Consider the following 18,885-nt stretch of genomic DNA (forward strand, 5'->3'; position numbering starts at 1 on the left):
TCTGTCTTTGGAGAGCACATTGTCATTTAATTAGAATGAAGATGTCATGTTTAAGCACTTTGGAACGGCATTGATGCTGAATAAGGCTACATCCACAATACTACGTTTTCGTTTTAAAACGGATAACTTTTGCTACGTGATGCCGAGCGTCCACACTGCTCTGGCGTTTCCATAAATGCAGATACTTTAAGACTAAACCCAGTTTGATCCATTGGAAGAATGAAGTAAAACTCTTCAGTCACTGAAACTTGTTAAAAGACAGGAGCGCTCTGCGCTCTGTGACCAGCTGTGCTCAGTCCTTCATTTTATCTTTTCCTTGTCTCTGTCTTCATCAAAAATTCCAGTAATGTGGAAAACATCTTGTTTAGTCCCAATCCCAAAGAAAAACAATGTGAGGAGTCATCATAGTCTTACTAACCTCAGACCTATAGCTCTGACGTCACACATAATGAAATGTTTTGAAAGGGTTGTCCTGGGTCACCTGAGTAGACAGGTCTCAGTCTTCCAAGATCCTCTGCAGTTTGCATACAGGAAGGGTGTAGGGGTAGATGATGCAATACTTTTTATGCTCCACAGTATTTATAGTCATCTTGCAACAACTGCCAGCTCTGTTAGGATTCTTTGACTTTTCCAGTGCTTTTAATACAATCCAACCACACCTTTTAGCTAAAAAACTTATGACTTTTAAACTGCACAATACAACTGTTGCTTGGGTTTTGGATTACCTTCTTTCTCGACCACAGTTTGTCAGGCTTGATAAAAAGCTGTCTGACACTATCTTAACTAAAACTGGAGCTCCACAGGGAACAGTTTTATCCCCCTTTTTATTCTCACTTTATACAGCTGACTACAGACAGAGCCATGTGTCCTGTAACATCCAGAAGTTCTCAGATGACACTGCTCTGGTTGGTCTACTTACCCGAGGCAACGACCTGGCCTACAAACGGGAGGTTGAATCTTTTGTCATCTGGTGTGATGACAATTTTTTTCAACTAAATATTGGAAAGACCAAAGAGTTGGTTATTGATTTTAGAAGGAAGAAGGAGGAGGTCTCCCCAGTGACAATTGCGGGTCAGCAGATAGAAATTGTCCAGTCGTATAAATATCTCGGGGTCTATCTGGACAGTAAATTAAACTGGAAGAAGAACACTGATGCTGTTTTTAAAAAGGCTCAGTCAAGACTCTTCTTCTTGAGGAAGCTGAGATCATTTGACATCAGCAGGAAGCTTCTTCATGTTTTCTATCAGGGGATCTTGGCTAGTGTTCTTTTTTATGCTGTGCTCTGCTGGGGAGGGGGGGGGGCGGCATCACTGCGGATGATAAAAACAGGATCAATAAGATGATCAGAAAGGCTGGCTCAGTGATTGGCCTTACCCCAGACTCACTAGAAATTACTGTTGAAAAGCGAACAAGGGCCAAGTTAAAAACAATTGTCTTGTTTGAAGGCCGTCCACTACACGGTGTCTTCAATGGACTCCGAAGCTCATTTAGTGAGAGACTCAGGATGCCTCAGTGTTCTACTGAACGAATAAGAAGGTCTTTCGTTCCAGCAGCAGTCCGATTTATTAATGAACACCTTTAGAGGTTTTTATCTTTCTGATGTCGATCATGTTTTATATGGCATTGTCTGGTGTTATTTATCCTTTGTAATGTGTTTCTGTCTGTTGTGTACTGTGGACTGTGTCGTCTGTATGAGTTTTTGGGTGGCAAATGAGTTTCCCCACTGGGGATTAATAAAGTTTTCTAATCTAATCTAATCTAATCTCTAAATTTGTATTATTTACTTGATAGCTTTAAGTTAATTTGACATAACCCTGATGTTGTAGTTGTATTTGATTTATTTTTATTATCCCTACCGTCTCTGTATTTGATTATGATCCTGCTTAACTTGGGGCAAATAATATCTATAATTTGAGACCTATAGAGAAGCGTGACGTCACGCCTTCAAGGGAACGCCCCCGAGAAACAAAAGGCTGAAAGGAGGAGAATGAAGATTTGTGCCTTTAAATGTGTGAGGCAACCAACTCCAGTGGCCTTGATGAGTCAAACTAACGTTTAGCTAAAGCTAAGCTATGATGCTTTCTGTTTGTTTTGTTTTTTTACACAGCAGCACAAGTTTTGGGTTAAATTGAGGTTGTAATAATAGCGTTATCAGCGGTTGTATAAAGGGAGAGAGGGTTTAACCAGTGTGCAGAAAGGATATCACACATTTTTTTCCCTCTCTTCTATCATTGTAAGTGCCAAATCTGATGACCCGTTGTCCCCTGACTGGGTTCCATCACACAGACCAGCTACCAAGAAGAGGAAAAGGGAGAAAGACATTTTTTCACCATTTTATAGACCAAACAAGTAATTGATTAATCGGGAAAATGATCGACCATGAAAATAATCATTAGTTGAAGCCCTATTGTAAAGTCTGATGCGCACTATATCTGAGCCGTAGTAATAGACTTACTTGACAGTATTTTTCACTGTCTTGGAAAAGGACATTGTCATTTTATTACAATCATGATTTAATCTTTCAAACACTTTGGTTGTAAAACACATGATTTGATGTGCTGAATATTTCCTAAAACAAGTTAAACTGAATCATGAAATGTTGTGTTTTAAAATATTTCTGAAATAAATCTGATAATAAACAAAACATCACCATCTGCTGGTAAAGAAATGAAATGTCAGGATAGAAAGTGAAACTTAAAGCTGGTTTCCACGTTGCTGAACGGAGCTGAGAGACGCCATTACAGGGAGGAGTATCTCTACTATAAACATTAAATCAGAAGGATTGTAATCTGTAATTTAAAGGGACACAGATTTGGTGAGTCTTGCTGTTTAACGATATTCACATATCAGAGCAAATGGCTGAGAAGATAGTTCTTGTTGAAAGTTTCCTGAACTGCCATGTTTGTTCAGAGACGTTCAGAGATCCTGTGTCTCTGAGCTGCAACCACAGCTTCTGTTCAAGCTGCCTGCAACTATTCTGGAAACAAGCTGAAAACAAAAACTGTCCCATTTGTAAAAGAAAATCCTCAAAAGAACATCCAGATGTGAATTTTGCACTGAAGGAACTGTCTGACTCGTTTGCTGAGAGACAGAAAACTGGATCATCTGAGACAGAAAAAGGAGAGAAGAAGGTGGAGGTGGTGTGTAGTAAACATGGAGAAGAGACTCAACTGTTCTGTGAGGATGAAGAGAGAGCTGTGTGTTCTGTCTGTGAGTTTTCTCTCCACCAGAGTCACAAGGTGGTTCCTATAGAACAAGCAGTCAGTGACCTGAAGGACCAGCTGAGATCTGACTTAGAGTCTCTGCAGGACAAGAGGGACAAACACAAACAAGTGGAGGAAACATACAATGAAATGATTGAACACTCCAAGAAGCAGCTGTTGTCCACAGAGAGGCAGATCAGAGCAGAGTTCAACAAGCTCCACCAGGTCCTGAAAGAGGAAGAGGAGTCCAGACTGGCAGCTCTGAGGGAGGAAGAGGAGCAGAAGGGGAAGACTATCAGCAGAGAGATGAAGATGATTCAGGAGCAGATCTCCTCTCTGTCAGACAGCATCTCTGCTGTTGAAGAAGACCTGCAGAAACACAACGTGTCATTCCTCAGCAGTTATAAAGCCACTCAGACCAGAGCCAGAGTCCAGAGCTCACTGTCAGATCCACAGCTGGTCTCAGGAGCGCTGATAGATGTGGCCAAACACCTGGGCAACCTGTCCTTCAGAGTCTGGGAGAAGATGAAGGACAAGGTCCACTTCAGTCCTGTCATTCTGGACCCAAAGACTGCAAACCCCTATCTCTATCTGTCTGATGATCTGACCAGTGTGAGACGTGGAGACACAAACCAGAAGCTTCCTGACAATCCAGAGAGATTCACTAATTATACCATTGTTCTGGGCTCTGAGGGCTTCAGCTCAGGGAAACACAGCTGGGAGGTGGAGGTGGGAGACCATCCTGACTGGGATGTAGGTTTGGCTAAAGAGTCAGTTGACAGGAAGGGAGAGATACTTGCTTCAAACAAATGTGGAATCTGGTGTTTAAGTCATCTCAAAGGAAAATACACTAATGTTGTTGGTCAGACTGTCGGAGTGAAGAAGAGTCTCCAGAGGATCAGAGTCCAGCTGGACTATGACATGGGGGACGTGTCCTTCTACGACCCTGAAGACATGACTCACATCTGCACTCACAGAGACACTTTCACTGAGAAACTCTTCCCATATTTCATTATTGGAAATTCTGGTGATGTTAAAACTGCTGATATCAAAATGTGTCAAACTGATATTTCTCTGTGATGTTCAGGGAGGGTGGTGAGGTCTCAGTGAATTATCAGGATTTGTATAATGGTGGTGGGTTTTTAGTTAATTACAGACTATTGAGGTGAAAATCCTGTCATTTGAAAGTACATCAGAAAACAAATGTAGAGATTAAAGTTAAAGAAAAATAAGATTGAATCTCTTTCATCAAATATCATGAAAGAACACATTCATTAGTTGTTGTATAATATAAATATATTTTCGAAGCACAGAATGAGAAACTAAAGCAGAACTAGGTGTGTGAGGGATTATTTTCTAAATGGTGTTTGTGGTGTAAATATCCTACAAGAACAGACGAGTAGATTTACTGTGATCATTTTATTTTGAAAGATATCTACTTTTCCCCCCAATTAGCAACAACTTTAAGTTTGCATTAAAAAGGTTATCATTTTAAACCACGTGACCACATGAAGCCTCATCTTACCTTGTTTATCTTTGACGTTAAACAATGACTTCATTGTGTTTTATAGTAAACTGGTTACTTTCATGAATAAATGGTTCGGTTCCTTCAGTTGTTTTATTTGCAAACGAGAGTTTAGCGCTGATGATGCAGAATAATGTTATAATAATTTCATATTCTTTTGAACAAATATTTTCAGATTCAACATATCCAAATACACATGTGATGCTGTTGATGTACGGGTTTAATTGTATTCTGTTTAGTTCCACAAGGTGAGACAAAGTACACATTTCTGTTCCAGGCTGGTGAGAATTTTGATAATTTTAGTTTTCACTTTTTTTATATACTGTACATTATTGTTTCCTGCACAGTTTCACAAAAATCTTTCCTTTGTTCAGGGTTTGGTAGAACATGTCTCTATTTCTTATCCTTCAGAAGATTTCTATCTGTCCTCAGGGTATCTAGCAGACGATCACAAGTGACTGTTCCTCTTCATAAGATGCTTCATTTAGATATTCTTTATTTACTTATCTCAGAAATCAGACACACAAACAGAATGATTCATCACTTGCCTGTTTTTTGTGTAACTGTAGCATCTTAAAGTGAATTCAGATGTTGTGAATACAGACTGCTACTAAATAAAACACTTTATTCTTATCTCCATGTCTCTTCTCTCATTCCTTCATTTTCTGTTGGTGTTCGTGAAAAACTCCTCTCACCTGTTTAGTGAAATGTAGAAGAACATACAAGAGGTGAGGGACACTGTGGACACCAACACTGGTGTGCTGCAGGTACATATTCCTGTCTGTTCCTGATGAAGACATGAATATCAGTCTTTTACAACAACACTGTGCAGGACTTTATTCCAGCTCCAGAAGAACATGTGGAATGATATCTGGAAATACACAATACAAATGATAATACATGTTTGTAATGAGGAATATAAAAGCTGTAATGTTCTGGTCTTTTGACATCAACGTACTGTAGATATGGTAGAGTGGTGCAGTGGTGAAGGAAGTATTCAGATCCTTTACAGGAGTAAAAGTACTAACACGAACTGTGAAAATACTCCAGTAAAAGTCCTGCATTCAAAACTGTACTGAAGTAAAAGTATTGTCACCACTTCTGGAGATACGTAGTTTTAACTGGACAGGAAGGCGACGAAGACTGTAATCTGAAAAGTAACTAAAGTTGTCAGATAAATGTGGTGGAGTAAAAGGTACAATATTGGTCTCTGAGATGTCGTGGAGCACAAACATAAAGTTACATGAAATTGGAATATTCAAGCAAATGACAAGTACTTTGCATATGTACTCATGTAGAGTACTTGAGTAAATGCACTTTGTTAAATTCCACCAATGAAGTGGTGAATAAATGTAGCATCAGCTGGCTTCAGCGGCTCTCTATTGGCTAAACATGGTGCAGGATAAATATGTGAAAATGGTGCAACAATCACAATGTGTTGCAAAAGGCAACCTTGAACAAATTACAACATAAATATGACAAATAAATGCTAAATGTTTACAACACATTGGTGCAGTATTTAAGAGTATAGCAGCAAAGTACCACAGTGTTCTTCAACCTTTTCTGAGCCGTGGTACGTTTTTTATATTAAAAAGATCCCGTGGCACACCAACAACCAAAAAAGTTACAAAATGACACATTGAAGCATAATACTGCATATTGACGGGTGTTTTGTTTAGAGATGACGTTTAAGCTCGCTTAGGACCATGGATCTGTTGGACAGCTTTTCCCCAAACACCAAGCTTAACGGAGTCGGTGCAGTCGGATCCCCGGTGAAGGTAAATCCAAACGACAGATAACTTTCGCTGTATTGCATCGAGCTCAACGTTTTTTCTGTCTTTTGAACACCACTCATACGAGGCTTTTCATCAAGGTTAGAATTTTGTCCAGGGCCCAGTTCAGAATCTGAATTTTTCCTCTTCAAATATTGAAAATCACTGACCTACTGAATGCACTTCTCAGGGACAACATGCTCACATGTGCTCAATGTCATCAACATTATAGAATGTGCAGCATGTGTACAGGATGTGATGGCACGGACACATTTTACTTCCTGTAAACGTCACAAGATGGAGACAAAGTCCATGTTGTTCTTTGCTGCACAGGTTGATCAATAGCAGCACCTCTTAGCACTTTCTGATGGATTCTTCTTTTCACACAGATCCTTCACAGAAACCTCGTTGTGTTTGTCTGACGTCCTGTTTGTCCAGAGTAGCTCACACATCCATCACTGCTGTGGCTCTTGATGTTGTTGCTGCTTCATCAGCCACCAAGTTAGTCAAATCATCTCAGAGACGTTATTCAGATTAGATTATATCTCAGACATGAGTCTTTTCAGCTCTTTAGAGGCCCACGTTTATTTTGTGCTGCTGTACCGTCATCGTCAAAACTCACTTGTACAAGATACAGATCAACACTGAACCTACATGAGGTGGAATGCTCCCCAGAGAATGAAGAATAGGGTGGAGGGTTGTGAAAGCAGCCCTCAGGCTGGCTCCTCCCACAACCAATTCCTAATCAGTGCCAGCATTTAAAACACACCTGTTGGCATGGCCTTGTCCTTTTTTCGGGATTTTGACATTGTTGAACAGAGCTCAGACGCCATTACAGGGTGTGAGATCTCTGCTGGTAAACACACGTTTGGAGTTTTGAAACAGTGAAGAGATGAAACAGTAACTTGGTGAGTCTTGTTATTGAAAGATAATTAAGCTACCAAGACAAATAGCTGAAAGAGTTCTTCTTGAAAGTTACCTGTGCTGGTAACTCGAGTGCTGCTCCTCAAAGTGACATGCAGGCTCAGTGAAGCACCAGTCACTCTTGGTGCTGATGGTCAACGAGCGCTCCTCGTGTTCTCTCAGCTACGTGAGATGTTCTGCACTGACAACACGGAGCCCCATAGAAGAGCATGAGAGGTCATCTTCATCATCTTCATCATCAACACTGTCAACATCCTCATGGCGCCACAGTCACTAACATCATCATCCTGATCATCTTCTTTGTATCATCTTGAGACTAAATGATTTATATGCAGTTATAAAGCTGAGAGAACAGACAGAGAAAGGTCGAGAACACCAGTTGTTCCTCCTCCTGTGAGAGGATTTAATGCTTTTCTCTGTTTTATATCAATGTTCACTGAATATTTGGGGGTTGTGGACTGTTGAGACAAAACAAGACATTTGAAGACGTCACCTTTCACTCTGAGGAACTGAATATCTTTGTTTTCTTATATTTTAGAAGGAAATAATCAATAATGAAAGCAATCGTTAGTTAACTTACAGCCAAACTTCTTGTTTCAAATGGAGGACTTTGTAAACAGTTTTTAAATAAGTGCTGTATCAGTACATTTACTGTTTGTTTACATTTCTATATTATATTTATTGCAAATCTATTCGTTTACATTAAATACATTTTATTTGAAATGAAATAATTAGAGTTGTTCTGTAAATAGTCTGAAACTACAACATGTCCTCTCTGTTTACACTGAGCTCTCTCTTTAGAACAGGTTGTGTGGTTGTATCAGGTCATTGTGGTCAATGTTGAAAATCTTCCTTCTTTATCACAATATTGTATTTATTTACAGATTATTTGCATCAATGTGATATAGTACATTAAAGCTTTAATTTTGCATAATCCAGTGAACTGAATACTAAAAAGTTATACATTTCTATCCGATTATTTAAGTTTTATTTTTCATATGCATATGTAAATATTTCCTGTTCTTTCATGTGCTTGTGTATTTTAAGAGGAAATGTTTTGCAACAATAAAAGACTTTACAGTATTTCTCACTGTGTTGGAAAAAGACATTGTCATTTAATTGAACACTGGTTCTATAACACATGATTTGATGTCGTGATTATTTCCTAAAACAAGTTAAACTGAATCATGAAATGTTGTGTTTTAAAATATTTCTGTAGTCAGAAAATGTTGCAATGTCACTGCATTTTATTATGTTGATTTTGTTTTTCTCCACTTTAAAATAAATATTTTTTTAAAAGTAACAATTCTCAGGCACTTCTTGTGGAAAGTTGCTGTAAAATCTGCTAATCAACAAAGCATCACCATCTGCTGGTAAAGAAATGAAATGTGAGGATAGAAAGTGAAACTTAAAGCTGGTTTCCACGTTGCTGAACGGAGCTGAGAGACGCCATTACAGGGAGGAGTATCTCTACTATAAACATTAAATCAGAAGAATTGTAATCTGTAATTTAAAGAGACACAGATTTGGTGAGTCTTGCTGTTTAACGATATTCACATATCAGAGCAAATGGCTGAGAAAACCGCTCTTTTTGAAGGTTACCTGAACTGCCATGTTTGTTCAGAGACGTTCAGAGATCCTGTGTCTCTGAGCTGCAACCACAGCTTCTGTTCAAGCTGCCTGCAACTATTCTGGAAACAAGCTAAAACTAAAAACTGTCCCATTTGTAAAACAAAGTCCTCAACGGATGAACCAGCAGTGAACTTAACACTGAAGGGACTGGCTGACTCGTTTGCTGAGAGACAGAATAATGGATCACCTGAGACGGAACAAGAAAAGGAAAAAGAAGAGGTCGTGTGTGATAAACATCCAGAAGTTCCTTATTGGTTCTGTGAGGACGAGCAGAAAGCTGTGTGTCCTGTCTGTGAGTTTTCTCTCCACCAGAGTCACAAGGTGGTTCCTATAGAACAAGCAGTCAGTGACCTGAAGGACCAGCTGAGATCTGACTTAGAGTCTCTGCAGGACAAGAGGGACGAACACAAACAAGTGGAGGAAACATACAATGAAATGATTCAACACTCCAAGAAGCAGCTGTTGTCCACAGAGAGGCAGATCAGAGCAGAGTTCAAGAAGCTCCACCAGGTCCTGAAAGAGGAAGAGGAGTCCAGACTGGCAGCTCTGAGGGAGGAAGAGGAGCAGAAGGGGAAGACTATCAGCAGAGAGATGAAGATGATTCAGGAGCAGATCTCCTCTCTGTCAGACAGCATCTCTGCTGTTGAAGAAGACCTGCAGAAACACAACGTGTCATTCCTCAGCAGTTATAAACCCACTCAGACCAGAGCCAGAGTCCAGAGCTCACTGTCAGATCCACAGCTGGTCTCAGGAGCGCTGATAGATGTGGCCAAACACCTGGGCAACCTGTCCTTCAGAGTCTGGGAGAAGATGAAGGACAAGGTCCACTTCAGTCCTGTCATTCTGGACCCAAACACTGCAAACCCCATTCTCTATCTGTCTGATGATCTGACCAGTGTGAGACATGGAGACACAAACCAGAAGCTTCCTGACAATCCAGAGAGATTCACTGAGTATGCCAATGTTCTGGGCTCTGAGGGCTTCAGCTCAGGGAAACACAGCTGGGAGGTGGAGGTGGGAGACCATCCTGTCTGGTTTGTAGGTTTGATTAAAGAGTCAGTTGACAGGAAGGGAGAGATACTTGCTTCAAACAAATGTGAAATCTGGTGTTTACTTCATCACAGTGGAAAATACACTGATGTTGTTGGTCAGACTGTCAGAGTGAAGAAGAGTCTCCAGAGGATCCGAGTCCAGCTGGACTATGACATGGGGAACGTGTCCTTCTACGACCCTGAAGACATGACTCACATCTACACTCTCAGAGACACTTTCACTGAGAAACTCTTCCCATGGTTCTGTATTGGAGAGTCTGGTGATGATAAAACTGCTGATATCAAAATCTGTCAAACTGATATTTCTCTGAGATGTTCAGGGAGGGTGGTGAGGTCTCAGTGAATTATCAGGATTTGTATAATGGTGGTGGGTTTTTAGTTAATTACAGACTATTGAGGTGAGAATCCTGTAATTTGAAAGTAAAATAAAAAATGTAGAGATCAAGGTTAAAGAAAAAATAAGATTTGATCTCTTTCAGCAAATATCATGAAAGAACACATTCATTGGTTGTTGTATCATATAAATATATTTTCGAAGCACAGAATGAGAAACTAAAGCAGAACTAGGTGTGTGAGGCATTATGTTCTAAATGGTGTTTGTGGTGTAAATATCCTACAAGAACAGACGAGTAGATTTACTGTGATCATTTTATTTTGAAAGATATCTACTTTTTCCCCCAATTAGCAACAACTTTAAGTTTGCATTAAAAAGGTTATCATTTTAAACCATGTGACCACATGAAGCCTCATCTTACCTTGTTTATCTTTGACGTTAAACAATGACTTCATTGTGTTTTATAGTAAACTGGTTACTTTCATGAATAAATGGTTCGGTTCCTTCAGTTGTTTTATTTGCAAACGAGAGTTTAGCGCTGATGATGCAGCATAATGTTGTATTGATTTCATATCCTTTTGAACAAATATTTTCATATTCAACATATCCAAATACACATGTGATGCTGTTGATGTACGGGTTTAATTGTATTCTGTTTAGTTCCACAAGTTGGAGACAAAGTACACATTTCTGTTCCAGGCTGGTGAGAATTTTGATAATTTTAGTTTTCACTTTTTTATACACATATTATTGTTTCCTGCACAGTTTCAAAAAAAATCTTTCCTTTGTTCAGGGTTTGGTAGAACATGTCTCTATTTCTTATCCTTCAGAAGATTTCTATCTGTCCTCAGGGTATCTAGCAGACGATCACAAGTGACTGTTCCTCTTGATAAGATGCTTCATTTAGCAGTTTGTTATTTAATTATCTCAGAAATCAGACACACAAATATAATCATTCATCACTTGCCTGTTTTTTGTGTAACTGTAGCATCTTAAATTAAATTCAGATGTTGTGAATACAGACTGCTACTAAATAAAACACTTTATTCTTATCTCCATGTTTCTTCTCTCATTCCTTCATTTTCTGTTGGTGTTGGTGAAAAACTCCTCTCACCTGTTTAGTGAAATGTAGAAGAACATACAAGAGGTGAGGGACACTGTGGACACCAACACTGGTGTGCTGCAGGTACATATTCCTGTCTGTTCCTGATGAAGACATGAATATCAGTCTTTTACAACAACACTGTGCAGGACTTTATTTCAGCTCCAGAAGAACATGTGGAATGATATCTGGAAATACACAATACAAATGATAATACATGTTTGTAATGAGGAATATAAAAGCTGTAATGTTCTGGTCTTTTGACATCAACGTACTGTAGATATGGTAGAGTGGTGCAGTGGTGAAGGAAGTATTCAGATCCTTTACAGGAGTATAAGTACTAACACGAACTGTGAAAATACTCCAGTAAAAGTCCTGCATTCAAAACTGTACTGAAGTAAAAGTATCATCTGCTAAATGTACATAAAGAAAAGTACTTATTATGCAGTAAAATGTTACATTAAGTGCTTTACTGTTAAATATGATGTCTGGATTAATATTACTGCTGCATTAATGTGTTGCATTTAGATGTTTAAGGTTGTGTTAATTGGTAGTTTAATTTGCAGCAATGCATCATATTTCAGAAGATCATATATTTGTAGCGTCTCTGTCCTGTGAGAACCACGTATCTCTAAAAAGTCAACTTTTCATGAGCTCAGAATAACAGCCCTGTTTTCAGCTTTGTGACAATGTTTTTTTTCCAGCTGATCCAAAAAGGCTTTTTAAATAGTTTATTTAGCTTAACAGGGAGGAGAGTCTACTCAACACATGAAGGAACACTTCATCTTTCAGTTCATCACAAACATTCAAAATCAACGCATCTGGAGATACGTGGTGTTCACTGGACAGGAAGGAGACGAAGACTGTAATCCGAAAAGTAACTAAAGTTGTGGTGGAGTAAAAAGTACAATGTTTATCTCTGAGATGTAGTGAAGCACAAATATAAAGTTGCATGAAATTGGAATAAGGTACAAGTACTTTGCATATATGTACTCATGTAGAGTACTTGAGTAAATGCACTTTGTTACATTCCACCAATGAAGTGGTGAATAAATGTAGCATCAGCTGGCTTCTGCTGCTCTCTATTGGCTAAACATGGTGCAGGATAAATATGTGAAAATGGTGCAACAATCACAATGTGTTGCAAAAGGGCAACCTTGAACAAATTATCACATAAATATGACAAATAAATGCTAAATGTTTACAACACATTGGTGCAGTATTTAAGAGTATAGCAGCAAAGTACCACAGTGTTCTTCAACCTTTTCTGAGCCGTGGTACGTTTTTTATATTAAAAAGATCCCGTGGCACACCAACAACCAAAAAAGTTACAAAATGACACATTGTAGCATAATACTGCATATTGACGGGTGTTTTGTTTAGAGATGACGTTTAAGCTCGCTTAGGACCATGGATCTGTTGGACAGCTTTTCCCCAAACACCAAGCTTAACGGAGTCGGTGCAGTCGGATCCCCGGTGAAGGTAAATCCAAACGACAGATAACTTTCGCTGTATTGCATCGAGCTCAACGTTTTTTCTGTCTTTTGAACACCACTCATACGAGGCTTTTCATCAAGGTTAGAATTTTGTCCAGGGCCCAGTTCAGAATCTGAATTTTTCCTCTTCAAATATTGAAAATCACTGACCTACTGAATGCACTTCTCAGGGACAACATGCTCACATGTGCTCAATGTCATCAACATTATAGAATGTGCAGCATGTGTACAGGATGTGATGGCACGGACACATTTTACTTCCTGTAAACGTCACAAGATGGAGACAAAGTCCATGTTGTTCTTTGCTGCACAGGTTGATCAATAGCAGCACCTCTTAGCACTTTCTGATGGATTCTTCTTTTCACACAGATCCTTCACAGAAACCTCGTTGTGTTTGTCTGACGTCCTGTTTGTCCAGAGTAGCTCACACATCCATCACTGCTGTGGCTCTTGATGTTGTTGTTGCTTCATCAGCCACCAAGTTAGTCAAATCATCTCAGAGACGTTATTCAGATTAGATTATATCTCAGACATGAGTCTTTTCAGCTCTTTAGAGGCCCACGTTTATTTTGTGCTGCTGTACCGTCATCGTCAAAACTCACTTGTACAAGATACAGATCAACACTGAACCTACATGAGGTGGAATGCTCCCCAGAGAATGAAGAATAGGGTGTAGGGTTGTGAAAGCAGCCCTCAGGCTGGCTCCTCCCACAACCAATTCCTAATCAGTGCCAGCATTTAAAACACACCTGTTGGCATGGCCTTGTCCTTTTTTCGGGATTGTGACATTGTTGAACAGAGCTCAGACGCCATTACAGGGTGTGAGATCTCTGCTGGAAAACACACGTTTGGAGTTTTGAAACAGTGAAGAGATGAAACAGTAACTTGGTGAGTCTTGTTATTGAAAGATAATTAAGCTACCAAGACAAATAGCTGAAAGAGTTCTTCTTGAAAGTTACCTGTGCTGGTAACTCGAGTGCTGCTCCTCAAAATGACATGCAGGCTCAGTGAAGCACCAGTCACTCTTGGTGCTGATGGTCAACGAGCGCTCGTGTTCTCTCAGCTACGTGAGATGTTCTGCACTGACAACACGGAGCCCCATAGAAAAGCATGAGAGGTCATCTTCATCTTCATCATCATCAACACTGTCAACATCCTCATAGCGCCACAGTCACTAACATCATCATCCTGATCATCTTCTTCGTATCATCTTGAGACTAAATGATTTATATGCAGTTATAAAGCTGAGAGAACAGACAGAGAAAGGCTGAGAACACCAGTTGTTCCTCCTCCTGTGAGAGGATTTAATGCTTTTCTCTGTTTTATATCAATGTTCACTGAATATTTGGGGGTTTTGGACTGTTGAGACAAAACAAGACATTTGAAGACGTCACCTTTCACACTGAGGAACTGAATATCTTTGTTTTCTGATATTTTATAAGAAGGAAATAATCAATAATGAAAGTAATCGTTAGTTATCGTAAGTTTAACAAGTTAAACTGAATCATGAAATGTGTTTTAAAATATTTCTGTAGTCAGAAAATGTTGCAATGTCACTCCATTTTATTATGTTGATTTTGTTTTTCTCCACTTTAAAATAAATATTTTTTCACAAGTAACAATTCTCAGGCACTTCATGTGGAAAGTTGCTGTAAAATCTGATAAACAAAACATCACCATCTGCTGGTAATGAAATGAAATGTGAGGATAGAAAGTGAAACTTAAAGCTGGTTTCCACGTTGCTGAACGGAGCTGAGAGACGCCATTACAGGGAGGAGTATCTCTACTATAAACATTAAATCAGAAGGATTGTAATCTGTAATTTAAAGGGACACAGATTTGGTGAGTCTTGCTGTTTAACGATATTCACATATCAGAGCAAATGGCTGAGAAAACCGCTCTTTTTGAAAGTTTCCTGAACTGCCATGTTTGTTCAGAGACGTTCAGAGATCCTGTGTCTCTGAACTGCAACCACAGCTTCTGTTCAAGCTGCCTGCAACTATTCTGGAAACAAGCTGAAAACAAAAACTGTCCCATTTGTAAAAGAAGATCCTCAAAAGACGGTCTTCTGGTGAACTTTCCACTGAAGGAACTGTCTGACTCGTTTGCTGAGAGACAGAAAACTGGATCATCTGAGACAGAAAAAGGAGAGACGAAGGTGGAGGTGGTGTGTAAACATGGAGAAGAGACTAAACTGATCTGTAAGGATGAAGAGAGAGTTGTGTGTCCTGTCTGTGAGTTTTCTCTCCACCAGAGTCACAAGGTGGTTCCTATAGAACAAGCAGTCAGTGACCTGAAGGACCAGCTGAGATCTGACTTAGAGTCTCTGCAGGACAAGAGGGACGAACATGAAGAAGTGGAGGAAACATACAATGAAATGATTGAACTCTCCAAGAAGCAGCTGTTGTCCACAGAGAGGCAGATCAGAGCAGAGTTCAACAAGCTCCACCAGTTCCTGAAAGAGGAAGAGGAGTCCAGACTGGCAGCTCTGAGGGAGGAAGAGGAGCAGAAGGGGAAGACTATCAGCAGAGAGATGAAGATGATTCAGGAGCAGATCTCCTCTCTGTCAGACAGCATCTCTGCTGTTGAAGAAGACCTGCAGAAACACAACGTGTCATTCCTCAGCAGTTATAAAGCCACTCAGACCAGAGCCAGAGTCCAGAGCTCACTGTCAGATCCACAGCTGGTCTCAGGAGCGCTGATAGATGTGGCCAAACACCTGGGCAACCTGTCCTTCAGAGTCTGGGAGAAGATGAAGGACAAGGTCCACTTCAGTCCTGTCATTCTGGACCCAAACACTGCAGCCTACAATCTCTATCTGTCTGATGATCTGACCAGTGTGAGACATGGAGACACAGACCAGAAGCTTCCTGACAATCCAGAGAGAAACACTTATTATGCCGATGTTCTGGGCTCTGAGGGCTTCAGCTCAGGGAAACACAGCTGGGAGGTGGAGGTGGGAGACCATCCTGACTGGAATGTAGGTTTGGTTAAAGAGTCAGTTGACAGGAAGGGAATGTTACATGTTTCACCAGAATATGGAGTCTGGTGTTTAACTCATCAGAGTGGAAAATACACTGATGGATCTGGTCAGACTGTCAGAGTGAAGAAGAGTCTCCAGAGGATCAGAGTCCAGCTGGACTATGACATGGGGGACGTGTCCTTCTACGACCCTGAAGACATGACTCGCATCTGCACTCACAGAGACACTTTCACTGAGAAACTCTTCCCATGGTTCAGTATTGAAGAAGCTGGTGATGCTAAAACTACTGATATCAAAATCTGTCAAACTGATATTTCTCTGTGATGTTCAGGGAGGGTGGTGAGGTCTCAGTGATTTATTATTTTTATAATGGTGGTGGTTTTGTTAATAACAGACAATTCCAGTTTGTTCTTTTATTTGATGGTACATGAAGAACATGTCGAGTTAAAGAAACATAAGATTTGAGTAAATAACATGTTTGTGATGTAAATATGCTGAAAGAACTGAGACCAGTAGATTTCATGTGATCATTTTATTTTCGATTTGTTTTTATTCCTAAGAATGAGCAACAAGTTTAAATTTCCTTCTTTTACATTTATTTTTCAAATAGTCTTTAACTTTATTATGTTCCCTTTTTTATTTTTTACATTTTATTTTTGGTCATGAAATCTTTGTTTCAGTAAATAATTTTCCCAAAATGCAATCATATAAAATCATTCAGATGAATAAATAATTCCTTTAAAAAAAAATTACATTTGTATTGTTCAGAATGGACCAAACAGTGAATGTTGATGTAATAATGAACCTGTTATTCACTATATGTGACTGTTTACATATTTTATATTATATCAATTTTATCCATATGATTAAACTCAGTCTCTTTCCTCCATTTTTGTTTCTTTAAATGAACAAATGAACAAATTTCTGCAGAAAATTCTGCAGAAATTGCTTCATAATGTTTATACTTCTTCATTGTTTGAGTCCAAATTAGAAAAGCTCAACATTTTTATAAAATGTGACATTGACTTTAAGGTTGTGTGTATTAGTGCTGCTGCTAAAATCTGTTTCTATTATCAATTAATCTGTTGATGTTTTTAATCATTAAATATCAGAAAATTGTGAAAAATGCCAAATAAAAACAGCAAATACTCAAATTTGAGCAGATGTGTAGATTGTTTCCTTGATGAATTATTTTAATGATTGTTGCTATTGGCAACAATATGAGTTATTAAATTGCATGTTTTCTACCTTGTCAGCAAATATTGTGGTCAAAAACATGAATGAGTGACTTCTATCAATACAAAGCTGTGCTACAGTTTGATGTGTTTGCAAACACAGAAACTGATTCACTTTTCTATTTCAATGATCATTTTATTGATAACACCGTAACACATTTTCTTGAAGTCATAGAAACACGTGTAGCACGTAAGAGAACAGAGCAATAATCTGAAGAATCAGAGAACTAGAGGATTAATATTATCATACAGAAGAAACCCAAAGAGACAAAAAGAGACAAAGGGAAACTAGAAAGAGCCAACTGCAGAGAAATGATTGAATAAGGTCTGAAACAGAGGGAACGGGAGAAAGAGAGGACGACCAAGAGAAGACAACTCAGTGTTGTCAGTGCAGCGTAGTCGCTGTCTGGAGGAAGAAGATGGCGGAGGTTCAGAGTGAACACGGTGGCTCCAGTTGATCTCAGTAATGCTTCATCTGACTAAACAGCTGAAGGCAGCAGAGCTCTCAGTGACCTCCAGACACCAGAGAAGGACTGTTATTGTAGTTTATATGTAGGGCTGCACAATGAATCATCTTCTACCATCATGTCAGCTTTGATCATTCATACACAATCAGGATGTATCAGAGGTTTATCAACTGCTGTTGTCTCTGACTGCATTGTCTGTCAGATTTGACACTAAAGTCAACTTGTTGTGCAGCTGCATCAGAAGCATCAATGTGCCGTCCGTCTGTGTGTGTTTGTGCTTTACTCTGTGTGACTGCGCCCCCTGCTGGAGCTCCTTCTCTCTTTGAGCTGCCTCGAATCGCTCAGTTGGACTCGAGTGCTGCTCCTCAAAGTGACATGCAGGCTCAGTGAAGCACCAGTCACTCTTGGTGCTGATGGTCAACGAGCGCTCCTCGTGTTCTCTCAGCTACGTGAGATGTTCTGCACTGACAACACGGAGCCCCATAGAAGAGCATGAGAGCTCATCTTCATCATCATCAACACTGTCAACATCCTCATAGCGCCACAGTCACTAACATCATCATCCTGATCATCTTCTTCGTATCATCTTGAGACTAAATGATTTATATGCAGTTATAAAGCTGAGAGAACAGACAGAGAAAGGTCGAGAACACCAGTTGTTCCTCCTCCTGTGAGAGGATTTAATGCTTTTCTCTGTTTTATATCAATGTTCACTGAATATTTGGGGGTTGTGGACTGTTGAGACAAAACAAGACATTTGAAGACGTCACCTTTCACTCTGAGGAACTGAATATCTTTGTTTTCTGATATTTTAGAAGAAGAAAATAATCAATAATGAATGTAATTGTTAACTTACAGCCAAACTTCTTGTTTCAAATGGAGGACTTTTAAACAGTTTTTAAATAAGTGCTGTATCAGTACATTTACTGTTTGTTTACATTTCTGTATTATATTTATTGCAAATCTATTTGTTTACATTAAATACATTTGATTTGAAATGAAATAATTAGAGTTGTTCTGTACATAGTCTGAGACGACAACATGTCCTCTCTGTTTACACTGAGCTCTCTCTTTAGAACAGGTTGTGTGGTTGTATCAGGTCATTGTGGTCAATGTTGAAGATCTTCCTTCTTTATCACAATATTGTATTTATTTACAGA

The 18,885-nt window shown here is 39.3% G+C and overlaps 3 protein-coding genes across 3 annotated transcripts; all 3 read left to right on the forward strand.

The window, feature by feature from the left end:
- Positions 1-2,710: 2,710 nt before the first annotated feature.
- On the forward strand, positions 2,711-5,361 carry LOC142964501 (nuclear factor 7, brain-like). The gene has a single exon (XM_076104849.1). The coding sequence runs from the start codon at positions 2,856-2,858 to the stop codon at positions 4,281-4,283; it is 1,428 nt and encodes a 475-aa protein (XP_075960964.1). The 5' UTR covers positions 2,711-2,855; the 3' UTR covers positions 4,284-5,361.
- A 3,490-nt stretch (positions 5,362-8,851) lies between these two features.
- On the forward strand, positions 8,852-11,494 carry LOC142964538 (zinc-binding protein A33-like). The gene has a single exon (XM_076104896.1). The coding sequence runs from the start codon at positions 8,994-8,996 to the stop codon at positions 10,449-10,451; it is 1,458 nt and encodes a 485-aa protein (XP_075961011.1). The 5' UTR covers positions 8,852-8,993; the 3' UTR covers positions 10,452-11,494.
- A 3,269-nt stretch (positions 11,495-14,763) lies between these two features.
- On the forward strand, positions 14,764-17,182 carry LOC142964434 (nuclear factor 7, brain-like). Its single transcript, XM_076104753.1, has one exon. It carries the CDS (start codon positions 14,923-14,925, stop codon positions 16,345-16,347), a length of 1,425 nt encoding a protein of 474 aa, XP_075960868.1. The 5' UTR covers positions 14,764-14,922; the 3' UTR covers positions 16,348-17,182.
- Positions 17,183-18,885: the final 1,703 nt, after the last annotated feature.

The sequence above is a fragment of the Anarhichas minor genome, unplaced genomic scaffold (assembly GCF_050575085.1).
Source record: "Anarhichas minor isolate MPS153535 unplaced genomic scaffold, ASM5057508v1 ptg000030l, whole genome shotgun sequence".
NCBI classification, from domain to species: domain Eukaryota; kingdom Metazoa; phylum Chordata; class Actinopteri; order Perciformes; family Anarhichadidae; genus Anarhichas; species Anarhichas minor.

Excerpts from the sequence above, each read along its gene's own strand:
- LOC142964434 (XM_076104753.1), top strand. The coding sequence starts at position 14,923 with ATGGCTGAGAAAACCGCTCTTTTTGAAAGTTTCCTGAACTGCCATGTT.
- LOC142964501 (XM_076104849.1), top strand. The coding sequence starts at position 2,856 with ATGGCTGAGAAGATAGTTCTTGTTGAAAGTTTCCTGAACTGCCATGTT.
- LOC142964538 (XM_076104896.1), top strand. The coding sequence starts at position 8,994 with ATGGCTGAGAAAACCGCTCTTTTTGAAGGTTACCTGAACTGCCATGTT.